At 44.4% G+C, this 14,384-nt stretch overlaps 1 protein-coding gene across 1 annotated transcript in view; it reads left to right on the top strand.

Annotated features, from left to right (window-relative positions):
• wdfy4 (WDFY family member 4) overlaps nucleotides 1–14,384 on the top strand; it is a 328,629-nt gene that overhangs the window by 280,142 nt on the left and 34,103 nt on the right. Inside the window, exon 54 of the mRNA XM_070865753.1 lies at nucleotides 11,257–11,469. Coding sequence (XP_070721854.1) covers nucleotides 11,257–11,469 — 213 coding nt within the window. The remainder of the gene's footprint in view (nucleotides 1–11,256; nucleotides 11,470–14,384) is intronic.

Genomic DNA, 14,384 nt, shown 5'->3' with positions numbered 1-14,384 from the left:
TAGTGGTTTACTACAGCAAGGCTACCTGAAATGGACAATTAAACAGGTTAACTATCTCAGAGGTATTTCTCCCCTCATCTCCTCAAGATGCTAACTCATACTTGGATAACGTTGAAGGCGGTTCCAATTACACATTCCAGAGGAACATCAGGGTGTAGCTTATCCTCCAAGGGGGTTAATTAGCAATAGATCATGTGATAATGGAGAGCCAATCAGAGAAACAGCTGCCTTTCAGTTCGTACAAATAAACGCACCCATATAATTTACAGGAACCAGTTTTAATGAGAGAACATAGGTGACATCTGTGGAATGCAGAAGGCCAGATTGAACAAAGGAGAGTGTGATGATTATTTTCAGATCACCGGGAGAACTTGCACATTTTTTGTTTCTCCTTGGTTGTTTACTTTTGGTTAGTCATCCCCTGCAGCTCATTAAATAAACTAGGCTGGATTTGTGGTTGTTGCAAGGAGCAGGCGGAAAGATCTAAAACTATCAGAGCTGCAGTATGGGATCTTGTTTAGAGATGATGTCAAATGAAAGCTACAATTGTAAACGGTAGCAGGAAAAAAAGACGTCCCAAAGCAATTTACAGCCAATGAAGTAATTTGAAGTGTAGTCACTGTTGTAATGCAGGAAACGCGGCGGCCAATTTGAGCACAGCAAGCTCCCACAAACAGCAATGCGATAATGACCAGATAAAAATATTGGCCAGGACACCGGGGATAACTCCCCTGCTCTTTGAATAGTGCCATGGGATCTTTTACGTCCACCTGAGAGGGCAGATGGGGCCTCGGTTTAAGGTCTCATCCAAAAGACGGCACCTCTGACAGTGCAGCGCTCCCTCAGCACTGCACTGAAAGGTGAAGATGAAGGAATAGGGCAAAAGGACAGAGTGTAGAAATACATGTTTTAAAGACATCTGTTGTGGAATCTGGAACTCTCTACCAAAAGGAGGTGAATAGCGCAGAGGCATTTAAAGGGAGTAAGGAATATGAGGTTATGCAGATAGGGTTAGATGTAGAGGGTTGGGCAGCATCTGTGGAAAGAAAAACAGAGTTAACATTTCGGGTCGACGACCAAAGGTCAACGACCCGAAATGTTAACTCTGTTTTTCTCTCCACAGATGCTGCCTGACCCGCTGAGATTTCCAGCATTCTCTATTTTTATTTCAGATTCCAGCGTCCACAGTATTTTACTTTTGTAGATGTAGAGGGGGTGGGATGAGAGTCGTGTGGAGCATAAACCCCAGCATGGACCAGTTAAGCCAACTGGCCAGTTTCTGTGTTGTGCATCCTATGTAAACATTTTGTGACTTAGAAATATTCAAAAGTGTGTAGTTCCACAATAATAATGCAGCTGCTTCTGGTGACTGAGTAACAATTACCATTTTTCACTGTCACACTGGGAAAACTGAAGGAAGCAATGCTTGGACCAGGGAATATCGAATTCCCTGGAGCTGCCGGCAGTGCGAGGGTTAAATGGTCCTGGCCTTGTCCATGAGCATAATGCAGATTTAAGTGGTGATTAATAACCTCCACTCTCACCTTTGCAAATGCTAATCTGTTAATTGTTCCTCTAAATGGATCAATTTAATGTCTCATTATTTACTAACTACCAGCTTGGCCTGTAGAAATGTCATACTTATGTGCTATAAGCTAGTCCTAATTTGTCTTATTATTGTAATTATAAATCACTCAGGAGCAGCAGCCAATTGGATTTTGCTGACTGAACCAGTTACACATCTGGTATGCTTTAGCGTTCTGAGGCTGGGTTTTTTTTCCAGGGTGAAATTATTTTAGTCTTTTGGCTCATTTTCTACACATTTGTACGATAAGATTTACTGCACCAACTGGGAGTGAATGGCAACAGCTCTGCATCTAGAAAGAAACTTAACTTATCATCATCATCATAGGCTGTCCCTCGGAATCGAGGAAGACTTGCTACCACTCTTAAAATGAGTCCTTAGGTGGCTGTACAGTCCAATACGGGAATTACAGTCTCTGTCACAGGCGGGACAGACAGTCGTTGAGGGTAAGGGAGGGTGGGACAGGTTTGTCGCACGTTCCTTCCGCTGTCTACGCTTGTTTTCTGCATGCACTCGGCGACGAGACTCAAGGTGCTCAGCGCCCTCCCGGATGCTCTTCCTCCCTTAGGGCGGTCTTTGGCCAGGGACTCCCAGGTGTCGGTGGGGATGTTGCACTTTATCAGGGAGGCTTTGAGGGTGTCCTTATAAAGTTTCCTCTGCCCACCTTTGGCTCGCTTGCCGTGAAGGAGTTCCGAGTCGAGTGCTTGCTTTGGAGTCTCGTGTCGAGCATGTGGACAAGGTGGCCTGCCCAGTGGAGCTGATCGAGTGTGGTCAGTGCTTCGATGTTGAGGATGTTGGTCCATTACCATCTCCTTTCGCCTCACACCATCCTCTCTTTTGTCTCTTCATCGCTTCTGCCTTCCACCCTTTCACAGACCTTCCCTTTTTTGTTCCTTCCTCCCACTCCACCCTTTCCCCGCCCCGACACTTGCTGAAAAACCTGTCCCATCTCTAACTTTTTCCAATTCTGACGAAGGGTCATCGACCCGAAACGTTAACTCTGTTTCTCTCTCCACAGGTGCTGCCTGACCTGCTGAGTGTTTCCAGTATTTTCTGTTTTTATTATAGAAAGACTTGCATTTATATAGCGCCTTTCACGACCACCAGACATCCCAAAGCGCTTTACAGCCAATTACATACATTTGGAGTGTAGTTAGTCATTGTTGTAATGTAGGAAACATGGCAGCCAATTTGCGCATAGCAAGCTCCCACAAACAGCGGTGCGATAATCTGTTTTTAGTGACGTTGATTGAGGGATAAATATTGGCCAGGACACTGTGGATAACTCCCCTGCTCTTCTTCAAAATAATAGTGCCACGGGATCTTTTACGTCCACTTGAGAGAGCAGACGGGGCCATGGTTTAACGTCTCATCCAAAAGACGGCACCTCCGACAGTGCAGCATTCCCTCAGTACTGCACTGAAGTGTCAGCCTAGATTTTTGTGCCCAAGTCTCTGGAGTGGGACTTGAACCCACAACCTTCTGACTCAGAAGCAAGGGTGCTACCAACTGTAGAATCATATGACACAGAAAGAGGCCATTCGGCCCATCATGCCTGTGCCGGGTCTTTGAAAGAGCGATCCAATTGGTCCCACTGCCCTGCCCTTTCCCCATAGTCTTGCGAATTTTTCCCATTCAAGTCTATAACCAATTCCCTTTCAAATCTGCTTCCACCACCCTTTAAGGCAGCGCATTCCAGATCACAACAACTTCTCTGCGTAAAAAAAATCTATATCTCAGCTCTGGTTTTTTTCGCCAGTGGTCTTTTGGTTACCGACCCTCCTGTCAGTGGAAACCGTTTCTCCTTACTTACTCTATCAAAACCCTAAATATTTTTCACTTCAAACATTTTTATGTTTAAAAGTAAGTTTAAAACCCCATTAATTGAGTTTTTACACTGATGGAGTGCCACTTTCATCAGACACATGGCACTCATGGAGTCAGTTGCTACGTGCAATATAAAGGACCGGCCCTCCGAAAATCTGACAGCATCGAAGACGCCACATTTCAGGGTCTCCTGAGCTGCTCCTGGGCCTTCAACTGAAACTAAGAGCGGTGGGTCTAGATTCCCTCTCGACTAGCTACGGCAATCATGAGGTCTCTGGGTTCGATTAGGAGTGGCGGCAGGCAAAAAAACTAAATTGTGGGGAGAAAGAGGCACAGGTCTAATTTTGCCGGATTTGTGACCTGCAAAAGCAATACAAAATGGTTGCAGAGATCTCATCTCATCTGCCTCTGAGTGCCAGTGCAAGTTCATAGAATCGTAGAAAAATTACAACACAGAAGGAGGCCCATCGTGTCCGTGCCGGTCGAAAAAGAGTAAACCCAGCCTTATCCCAACTTCCAGCACTAGATCCGTAGCCCTGTACGTTATGGCTCTTCAAGTGCGCATCCAAGTACTACTTAAATGTGGTGAGGGTTTCTGCCTCTGCCACCCTTTCAGGCAATGAGTTCCAGACCCCCACCACCCTCTGGGTGAAGACATTTTTCCTCACCTCCCCTCTAATCCTTCCACCAACTGCTTTAAATTTATGCCCCCTGGTTATTGATCCCTCTGCTAAGGGAAATAGGTCCATCCTATCCACTCTATCTTGGCCCCTCATAATTTTATACACATCAATTAAATATCCCCTCAGCCTCCTCTATTCTAAGGAAAACAACCCTAGCCTATCAAATCTTTCCTCATAGCTAAAGTTTTCCAGTACTGGCAACATCCTCGTAAATCTCCTCTGCATCCTTTCTAGTGCAATCACAACCTTTCTGGCCAATATTTATCCCTCAATCAACATAACAAAAACAGATTATCTGGTCATTATCGCATTGATGTTTGTGGGAGTTTGCTGTGCGCAAGTTGGCTGTCGTGTTTCCCACACTACAACAGTTGGGGCCCAGGAGCAGTGGTGTCGGAGTTGAGGAGTGAAGGGATCATGGCCCAGGAGCGTTGCAGCATATAACAACAGTGGGGTCGGGGCCCGGGGATGGTGCAGCAGAGCTGGTCTCCAGTCATCTTGGTTAACCCTTGTCACTGGACCACGGCCTTGCTCTGTCAGACCCGTGTGGTGGCTGGTGTGCAACGGCCACTCCACATTAAAAGAATTCATGCACAGGCATCTTCCAACCTTCAAGATGTAGCTCGGGACCTGGAATGTCAAGTCCCTCATTGAAACACCTGTGAACTCATCTTTTTTTGGTGTGGAAGCAGGTCATCCTCGACACAAAGGGCTGCCTAATACTATGTTACAACAGTGACTACACTCCAAAAGTACTTCATTGGGTGTAAAGCACTTTGAGACGTCCGGTGGTCATGAAGGGTGCTATATAAATGCAAATCTTTCTTTTCTTGTAATGTGGAGTCCAGAATGCATGCAGAACTAGCATAACTTCCTATTAAAAGGTAAGATTGGAAGAGTCACCTACTATTAGAAATTAAAGGCAGCTCAGTAACCCACCCTTTTGACATTTATACAATACTACAACAATTGTGCAGCACTAGTCCTGCAAAATCCACCTTTTTTGGTGGTCTCATTACTGCTGCCAGTTATACATTATGGTTGGCACGTCTTCAATACAAAATATCCAGCTTATCTATGCCAAAACTGAAGTGTAATTGGTATGTTATTTTTACCCCTCTATTTTCTCCTTCTTGTTTTCATCACCTGAAGGCAGTGCCTCACGTCCGAGTGTGTTTCCATGGCTACTGGCAGCTCTCCAGTACGTCGATTATACAACCATTCTTTAGGTCTAGACAGCAGTGACAGCAGGGTATTCAACCACAAGATTATCGCAGCAGTGCCCTACAATGTTAACACAATTTGCTTCCTACACTACAGCAGTGACTACACTTCAAAAAGTACTTCATTGTCTGTAAATCACTTTGGGATGACCTAAGGTCACTGTAATGTATTTGCTTCATGGGTTCTTTGCTTAAGAATTCATAGCAACACATTGCTATCGAAAACTAGTTGGTTTATTAGTCAAAGGTTTAGCAATCACACTACACATTACCAGTTCATCCGCCAGGCTCACAACTGCATACCTCATCGTGGATCCCCTAATCCCAACTGGCTGGGGTTTTATTGGGTCTTGTGAACATCATGTGATTGGCTAAGCCACTCACAATGTAACAGCTCCACTCTATTTTTTGCGTGAAACTATAATTCACGTGCCCCCTTATTAAAGGGGTACTAAAACCAACAAATTGAACTTTTGACGTTAATGGATCAAATTAAAATTTGGTTGCCGGGGGTGATGATGCACTCCAGTCCCTCCGGCGCCCACCTCTCACGGAACGTACCGGTGGACACCGCGTGCTCCATCTCCAGGGACACCCTGGCCCGGATGTAACTGCGGAAGAGAGGCAGGGCAACAGCTCTTCAAACCTGTGAGCATACTCACGGGGGTATACATTACAGTCATGAAAGGTGCTATAGAAATCCAAGTCTTTCTTTTCTTTCTTCAATTGCCAGATCTTATTGAATGATGGAGCAGGCTCGAAGGGCCGAATGTCCTACTCCTGCTCCTAATTCTTGTGTTCTAATGGAGTACCATCATTGAGGTTCCCTGCACATTTAGCTGCTCATTTCCGCCAATATTTTCTTCTGACATCGGTGGCCTCCAAATATATTTTGCATAATTTCCCTTCATAAAATCAAGGGACATAGGTATAATGCAGGAAGTTGGAGTTGAAGTAGAAGATCAGTTATTCAACAAGTGGTTAGGATTTGGAATGCCCTACCTGATAGGGTGATGGATACAGTACCCTTCACGTGGGAGGTGGACAGATGCTTGAAGGAAAAACAATTGCAGGGATAAGGGGAAAGAGCAGGGGAGTGGGACTAATGGGATTGCTCTTATTCAACTGCACTTCTACCGTCTGCAGTAATCTTGGGGCTGATTTTTCAACTGCCCAGCTTGGAGACGGTTGAAATGCCTCTGCTGCCTGTCCAATTGTCTCACCTCAGACAAGGGATCGACCCTGGAATGTTGCAGTGCAATGATGCACGGCTGATCTTCTACCTCCACTTTCCTGCACTATCCCCATATCCCTTGGTTCCCTTAATATCCATGATGATATCTGGTTGGTTTTGCCCAATTTACACCCATTATTTGGGCACAGCCAATCAGAAGATCTAGGCTAGATACCCTAAACCGTTGGGAGAAGGCTGGCGTGATTTAATTTTAGCTTGCAAATTGGAATCTCTTCCAACTCTGTTCCTTTTTAAATAGGATATACAGAGTTAGCCCGTTCAGCTGTCAGTCTCTATTAACATGCAAAAGCGAGCATTGAGGAAACAGCTTGACATCTACACCTCTGTTTAACTGCAGCGACACAACTTAGCACGGCACACCTTATGCTTGTTGCTAAGCATAAGAACAACACGGACATAATTGTTTCGATCTGAATTTACAGTTGCAGTAATGACTTTGTGAAAAGGACTGCATTTCTGGAGTGTCACGATATGGAGTCCCCGAGCTCCATCACCAGTTAACAAGGCTTTTTTCAAAAATTATTACTCAGACCATTGAAAATGACAAGGACAGTACCTTTCCTGAATTTTATTAAATCTTTATTACAACAGAAACATAGAAATAACATTTGGCATCAATAGACCTGCCAAATCCATTTTTGTCTTCCTTTTATCAATACCATTATGGTTCTTGTTGCTCTGACCTTTCCTCTTCCTCCGAAGCTCCAAATGCTTCCTACACGCTTCTTTCTCCCCTGGTTTTGATTGGCTGAGGATCAGAGAGGAATTTTATACGTTATTTTTTCCCTTTTTGGCACTGGATTTTTTTCCATTCCCAAGTGTCTAGTCATGATGTTCCAGCCATCATGGTGTGTAGGGCAGACTTGATAGATCAGCAGGTCTTTTCCTACCTCTTGGAATTAAGACTCATTGCATTGTCCCCTACTCGTATTCATTGTTTTCCCAGATCCCCGATCTATGGAACTCTTTATTTCCCTTGGTCTTTCCTTCCCATTATAATCTACAGGCTTCAAAACCCAAGGTTGGCCTCACCGAATCATGAATACATGATTTACTTTCTTGTCTTTCAAAGTGTCAGCTATGGCTTAGTGGAACTCGCCTATGAGTCAGAAGGTTGTGGGTTGAAGTCCCACTCCAGGGGAACTTGAGCATATAAATCTAGGCTGACACTCCAGTGCAGTGTTGAGGGAGTGCTGTACTGACGGAGGTGTCGTTTTTCGGATGAGACATTAAACCGAGGTCCCCTCTGCCCCCTCAGGTGGACGTAAGAGATCCCACTGCACTTTTTTGAAGAAGAGCAGGGGAGTTATCCCCAGTGTCCTGGGGCCAATATTTATCCCTCAATCAACATAACAAAAACAGATTATCTGGTCATTATCATGTTGTTGTTTGTGGGAGCTTGCTGTGCGCAAATTGGCTGCCGCGTTTCCCACATTATGACAGTGACTACACTCCAAAAGTATGTAATTGGCTGTAAAGCGCTTTGAGATGTCCGGTGGTCGTGGAAGGCGCTATATAAATGTAAGTCTTTTTTTCCTTTTTCCAATCCTGCGCTGTCAGCATTGGACATTGAGCGATTTTTCTCAATAATAAAAGGTCTTGAAATTTATAAAAATAAAATTACATTACAGGTTTAGATCTATATTTGGCGTCTCTATCTCAGGAGGTAAAACTATACTTATTATGTTTTCACTATTGACATTGATTAAAATACTCCCTCAGTTACATTGAGTTTCTTTAGCCAGTTTATTTGTGCTCTTTGATATGATGGATTTCAGTGCTAGGAATTGGAATGCTTACTATCAAACACTTCAGTTATAAAGCAAAACTCTAATCTCACCTAATGATGTGTCTTTGCCTCAACCCTCCTGCACCAGCATGACATTTCTCATGTCCTAAACTAGTTTCTCTGGATAAGATTGTCAGATTATGGGCGGTTCCATACAGTGACCTGGTGCCCTCTAGGAACTGCATTGAAAGTGCCTTTACTCATTTCGCATAAGACTCTCACAGCCAACAGAGCGAGGGGATTTGCACCCAAAAACTCTTGGGTTGGGTTTGGGCCCATGTCCTCAGAGGCTGCAGGGTGACTTGGACAGGTTAGGTGAGTGGGCAAATACATGGCAGATGCAGTATAATATAGATAAATGTGAGGTTATCCACTTTGGTGGTAAAAACAGGAAGGCATATTATTATCTAAATGGTGACAGATTTGTAAAAGGGGAGGTACAACGAGACCAGGGTGTCATGGTACATCAGTCATTGAAAGTTGGCATACAGGTACAGCAGGCGGTGAAGAAGGCAAATGGCAAGTTGGTCTTCATAGCGAGAGGAATTGAGTATAGGAGCAGGGAGGTCTTACTACAGTTGTACAGGGCCTTGGTGATGCCACACCTTGAATATTGTGTGCAGTTTTGGTCTCCTAATCTGAGGAAGGACATTCTTGCTATTGAGGGAGTGCAGCGAAAGTTCACCAGACTGATTCCCGGGATGACAGGACTGACATATGAAGAAAGACTGGGTCAACTAGGCATATATTCAATGGAATTTAGAAGAATGAGAGGGGAATCTCATGGAAACATATAAAATTCTGACAGGATTGGACAGGTTAGATGCAGGAAGAATGTTTCCGATGTTGGGAAAGTCCAGAACCAGGGGTCACAGTCTAAGGATAAGGGGTAAGCCATTTAGGATCGAGATGAGGAGAAACTCGGAGAGTTGTGAGTACGTGGAATTCTCTACCACAGAAAGTTGTTGAGGCCAGTTCGTTAGATATATTCAAAAGGGAGTTAGATGTGGCCCTTACTGCTAAAGGGATCAAGGGGTATGGAGAGAAATCAGGAATGGGGTACTGAAGTTGCATGATCAGCCATGATCATATTGAATGGTGGAGCAGGCTTGAAGGGCCGATTGGACTGCTCCTATACGTATTTTCTGTGTTTCTATGTTTCTATGTACAGAGAAGCCCACTGTATGACCAGTACCCCCTCCATTCCCCCCCCCCCCCACTTTATTTTTATTGCAGACTCTTTGCCAAAGATATAGTTGATCATTATATTAACGACAGTTTCTGGATCGAATGGATGGTTGTTGATTCCAGTGGTGACAAATCAATCGAAACTGTTGATCATACATGATGTCCCAAACTTTACATTCAGTCAGGATAACATTCTACTATCAATTGCATGAGATCAGCTCTCAGACATAATATATAAGAAAAAAAAGGACTTGCATTTATTTGCATCTTTCACATCCAGTGATTTGCTTTTAAATCATAGTCACCATTGTTATGTCGGGAAATGGAACAGACAATTTGAACACAGTGAGGTTTCACAAACAGGAAATGAGGTACTGACCAGGTAATCTGTTTCAGTGATGTTGATTGAGGGATAAATGTTGGGCCGGACACTGGGAGAACTCCCCTGCTCTTCTTCGAATACAATCGTGGGATCTTTGAACTTAATCTGAACAGGCAGACAGGGCCTAATTTCAACATCTCACTGTGTAATGTATTTGCTTCATGAGTTCTTTGCTTAAGAAATCATGGCAACACATTGTTATTAAGAACTAGTTGGTTTATTATCGTCTCATCGCCGAGAGCATGCAGAAAACAAGCATAGGCAGCTGAAAGAGCGTGTGGCAAACCAGTCCCACCTACCCTTTCCCTCAACGACTATCTGTCCCACCTGTGACAGGGACTGTGGTTCTTGTATTGGACTCATTCTTAGAGTGGAAGCAAGTCTTCCTCGATTCCAAGGGACTGCCTATGATGATGATGATGGTTTATTAATAAAGGTTTAACAATCACAGTACACATTACCCGTTCATCCACTAGGCTCACAACTGCATACCTCATCGTGGATGACTTAGACCCAACTGACTGGGGTTTTATTGAGTCTTGTGAACATCATATGACTGGCTAAGCCACTCAAAATGCAATATCCTCACATTACACTCCAAAAGACAATTCTCTGGCAATTCAGCATTCCCTCAGTACTACACTGGATATATATGTGTAAGTCCTTGGGTAGGGGTTAAATCCATGACTATATAATGACCGTCTCACCCAAAACCATATAATACTAAAGCAGTGCTCATCTAATACAACAAACATTTCTTTTTGGAATAAATAGATACTCCTTAAGATTAGCACAATCCATCCTTTAAATTAGGCTCTTCAGATATAAGCCTATGAACATAAAGCATCCTTGAGTTATTTTGCTGTTTGAACAAAAGTGTTAAGATTTTTAAAATTCATTCACGGGATGTGGGCATCGCTGGCAAGGCCGGCATTTATTGCCCATCCCTAATCGCCCTCGAGAAGGTGGTACTGAGGCACCTTCTTGAACCACTGCAGTCCTTGTAGTGAAGGTGATCCCACAGTGCTGTTAGGGAGGGAGTTCCAGGATTTTGACTCAGCCAACGATGAAGGAACAGCGATATATTTCCAAGTCAGGATGGTGTGTGACTCGGAGGGGAATGTGGAGGTGGTGGTGTTCTCATGTGTCTGCTGCCCTGGTCCTTCTAGGTGGTAGAGGTCGCGGGTTTGGGAGGTACTGGCACGAATAAATGATATAAATCAATGAAGGATTAATGCAGTGGTGCAAGTCTAAAATAAAATGACTCTATGGAATAAATAGACATTACTTGTATCTGATGCTCTGTTCTGTTCTCTCCTTGTAGGCTTTGGAAAGTGACTATGTCTGTGCTCACCTCCATCACTGGATAGACCTGATATTTGGTTACAAGCAGCAGGGTTCCGCTGCAGTCGATGCAATTAATGTTTTCCATCCTTACTTCTATGATGTCCAGGTTGATCTCAGTAATATCAAAGACCCTTTGAAAAAGAGTACCATCATTGGTTTTGTCAGTAACTTTGGGCAGATCCCTAAACAGGTACAAGTTAGAAGAGTATCGTGATTTCTGAATTTTACAGGATGGGTTTTCTTTTTGGTCAGGAATTCAAAAAAAGATTTGTTTGATTGTAAAACAGCTCTTTTATATGAGGGGTGGGGCAGGTTCAACAGTAACAGCAGAGAACAGCAAAAAATCGAGTAGGACTGTGTAGAAAAGAAAGACTTACATTTATATGGTGTCTTTCACGACCACTGGACGTCTCAAAGTGCCTTAAAGCCAACGAAGAACTTTTGGAGTGTAGTCACTATTGTAATGTGGGAAATGCAGCAGCCAACTTGCGCACAGCGAGCTCCCACAAATAGCAATATGATAATGACCAGATAATCTGTTTTTCCTTATGTTGAGAGAGAGATAAATATTGGCCAGGACAATTGCCCTCTTGTTAGAAATAGTGCCATGGGATCTTTTATATCCACCTGAGAGGGCAGATGGGGGCTTAGTTTAACACCTCATTTGGAAGGCAGCACGGCACTCCTTCAGCACTGCACTGGAGTGACAGCCTAGATTTATGTGCTCAAGTTCCTGCAGTGGGACTTGAACCCACAACTTTCCTGACTCAGAGGTGATTGTGCTACCCACTGAGCCACAGCTGACACTGAGAGTCTGCTCCTGATAATTCAATGTCACTGTCTGCACTTAAAAAAAAGAATTATCCAACATTTTTAATTAGGCAGCATAAATAACGCAGCAAAGTGCTAACATTATTGAATGATTGGAGAATTTGACCGACGACGCGTAGACCTTGGCCAGGAATCATCTCCGAGCTGCTCCCACTCCGCTGCCGTGACTGCGCCATAAATTAGACGGAAATCCCTTCGACATTCATCAATGGAACTGGCACCGCACTCCCAATGAAGTCACGATGGCGAAACGGGACCAGCTCTCAGGGAATGCCCAGCCTTGGTGTTTGTATCACACCATCCGTGTGTTGGGCTCCGATCGCTCAGTGAGTGCTGGAAAATACCAACCAATTTGTTTCGGTGTAGTCTTTATATCGGACAACCTCCTCCTCACAGGATTCTCCCTTCTTTGTGGCATTGACCCAGAAGAATGGCCAAGGATGACTTCAAAACATTAGTTAAGAGTGGATAGAAAATGACAGGGGTAAATTTAACTGTGGGTGATGGCGTAAAATGGGTGATAATGGATTAATGGAAAGGAAATTCGGCAGGTCAATCACCCGTTTTACACCCGTGCCGAAAGATAAAATTGCATTCAAGAATTCTGATTGGTTTTTATATTGAAGGAGTGGGGTTGACAGCAGATAGACAGTTCCCCCGTTGCGAGCAGTACACTGTAATGTAAATGACCTCTGCAGATCTGACAACATTGGAGACTCGTATGTCCATGGGTCATGTGAGCTGCGGTCAGGTTTCCAGTGACAACCAAGCTCCTGAGCTGAGTTGTCTGCTTTCCCTTAAGCTAACTGGAATTGGATCCTCTGATCTCCAGTGAGCCTTAACCGGAGAAGTACCACCAACGCCACCTCTGCTCTGCAAATTAATTGGCAGGATAGACGCCCCAACATCAGCTTCTCTCTCAAGCCAGCATCGAGGCATTGACCACACTCGATCAGCTCCGATGGACAGGCCACATTGTCCGCATACCCGATACTAAACTCCCGAAACAGGCGCTCTACTCCGAGCTCCATCGCCGCAAGCGAGCCCCAGGAGAGCAGAGAAAACGCTTCAAGGAACCCTCAAAGCCTCCTTGAAAAAATGCAACATCCCCACTGACTCCTGGGAATCCCTGGCCCAAGACTGCTTAAAGTGGAGGAGAAGCATCCGAGAAGATGCCGAACACCTCGATTCTCTTTGCCGGGAGCACGAGGAAGCCAAGTATAAAAAGTGGAAGGAGCGCGCGACAACCCAAGCACCCCATGCACCACCGTCTGCTCCACCTGTGACAGAGACTGTAGATCCAGTATTGGTCTCATCAGTCACCATAGAACTCAGTTTAGTGTGGAAGCAAGTCATCCTCGACTCCAGGGGACTGACTAAGAAGAAGAGTGGTGGGAAGTCAGACGAGCAAAGGTGATTGGCCATGCGTCTCCATTTGAGCACTGCTGCTCTGGGAGCCTCTAATACAATATAAATGTCCTTTGTATTGTCAGCCATTCATTATAAAGTCCTCACATTATAGAGAGATTGTACACCTACACGGTGTCAGCTGTGGCTCAGTCAGAAGGTTGTGGGTTCAAGTCCCACTCCAGAGACTTGAGCACAAAAATCTAGGCTGACAGTGCAGCGCTGAGGGAGCGCTGCACTGTCGGAGCTGCTGTCTTTCCCATGAGATGTTACACCGATCTCAGGTGGACGTAAAACATTCCATGGCACTATTTCAAAGAAGAGCTGGTGAGTTAGTCCTGGTGTCCTGGCCCATATTTATCCCTCAATCAACATCACTTAAAAAAACAGGTTATCTGGTCATTATCACATTGCTGTTTGTGGGAGCTTGCTGTGCGCAAATTGTCTGCCACCTTTCCTATATTACAGCAGTTGCCACACTGAAGTGACTACTTCATTGGCTGTAAAGTGCTTTGGCATAACCGGTGGTCGTGGAAGGCCATATATAAATGCAAGCCTTTCTTTCTGGTGGACAACTATCTTTCTCTCTTCCAGTTGGCTGCAACACCTCAGCAACAAAGTAAAAACCATTCTTCATACTAAAATAAATTACTTTGTGTTCTTCCACGTTTGTATTAATTCGCTTTGGAAGATCTACCCAGGAGGTTCCATGGTAACCTATGCAAACTGTGCTGACCCACAATACTGCACACAATTCTCCATTGCCCTAACTGCAGTGATGCAGTCTCCAAGTGACTCGCTAAAGTATTTTTACACAAAATAAATTCCAGTCTGGGGCATTTAAATAAATAATTGTATTCATAGTTT

The sequence above is a fragment of the Pristiophorus japonicus genome, chromosome 22 (genome assembly GCF_044704955.1).
Source record: "Pristiophorus japonicus isolate sPriJap1 chromosome 22, sPriJap1.hap1, whole genome shotgun sequence".
NCBI classification, from domain to species: Eukaryota; Metazoa; Chordata; class Chondrichthyes; family Pristiophoridae; genus Pristiophorus; species Pristiophorus japonicus.
Note: the sequence above shows the minus strand (reverse complement) of the source record. Positions and strands in the feature narration are given on the sequence as shown.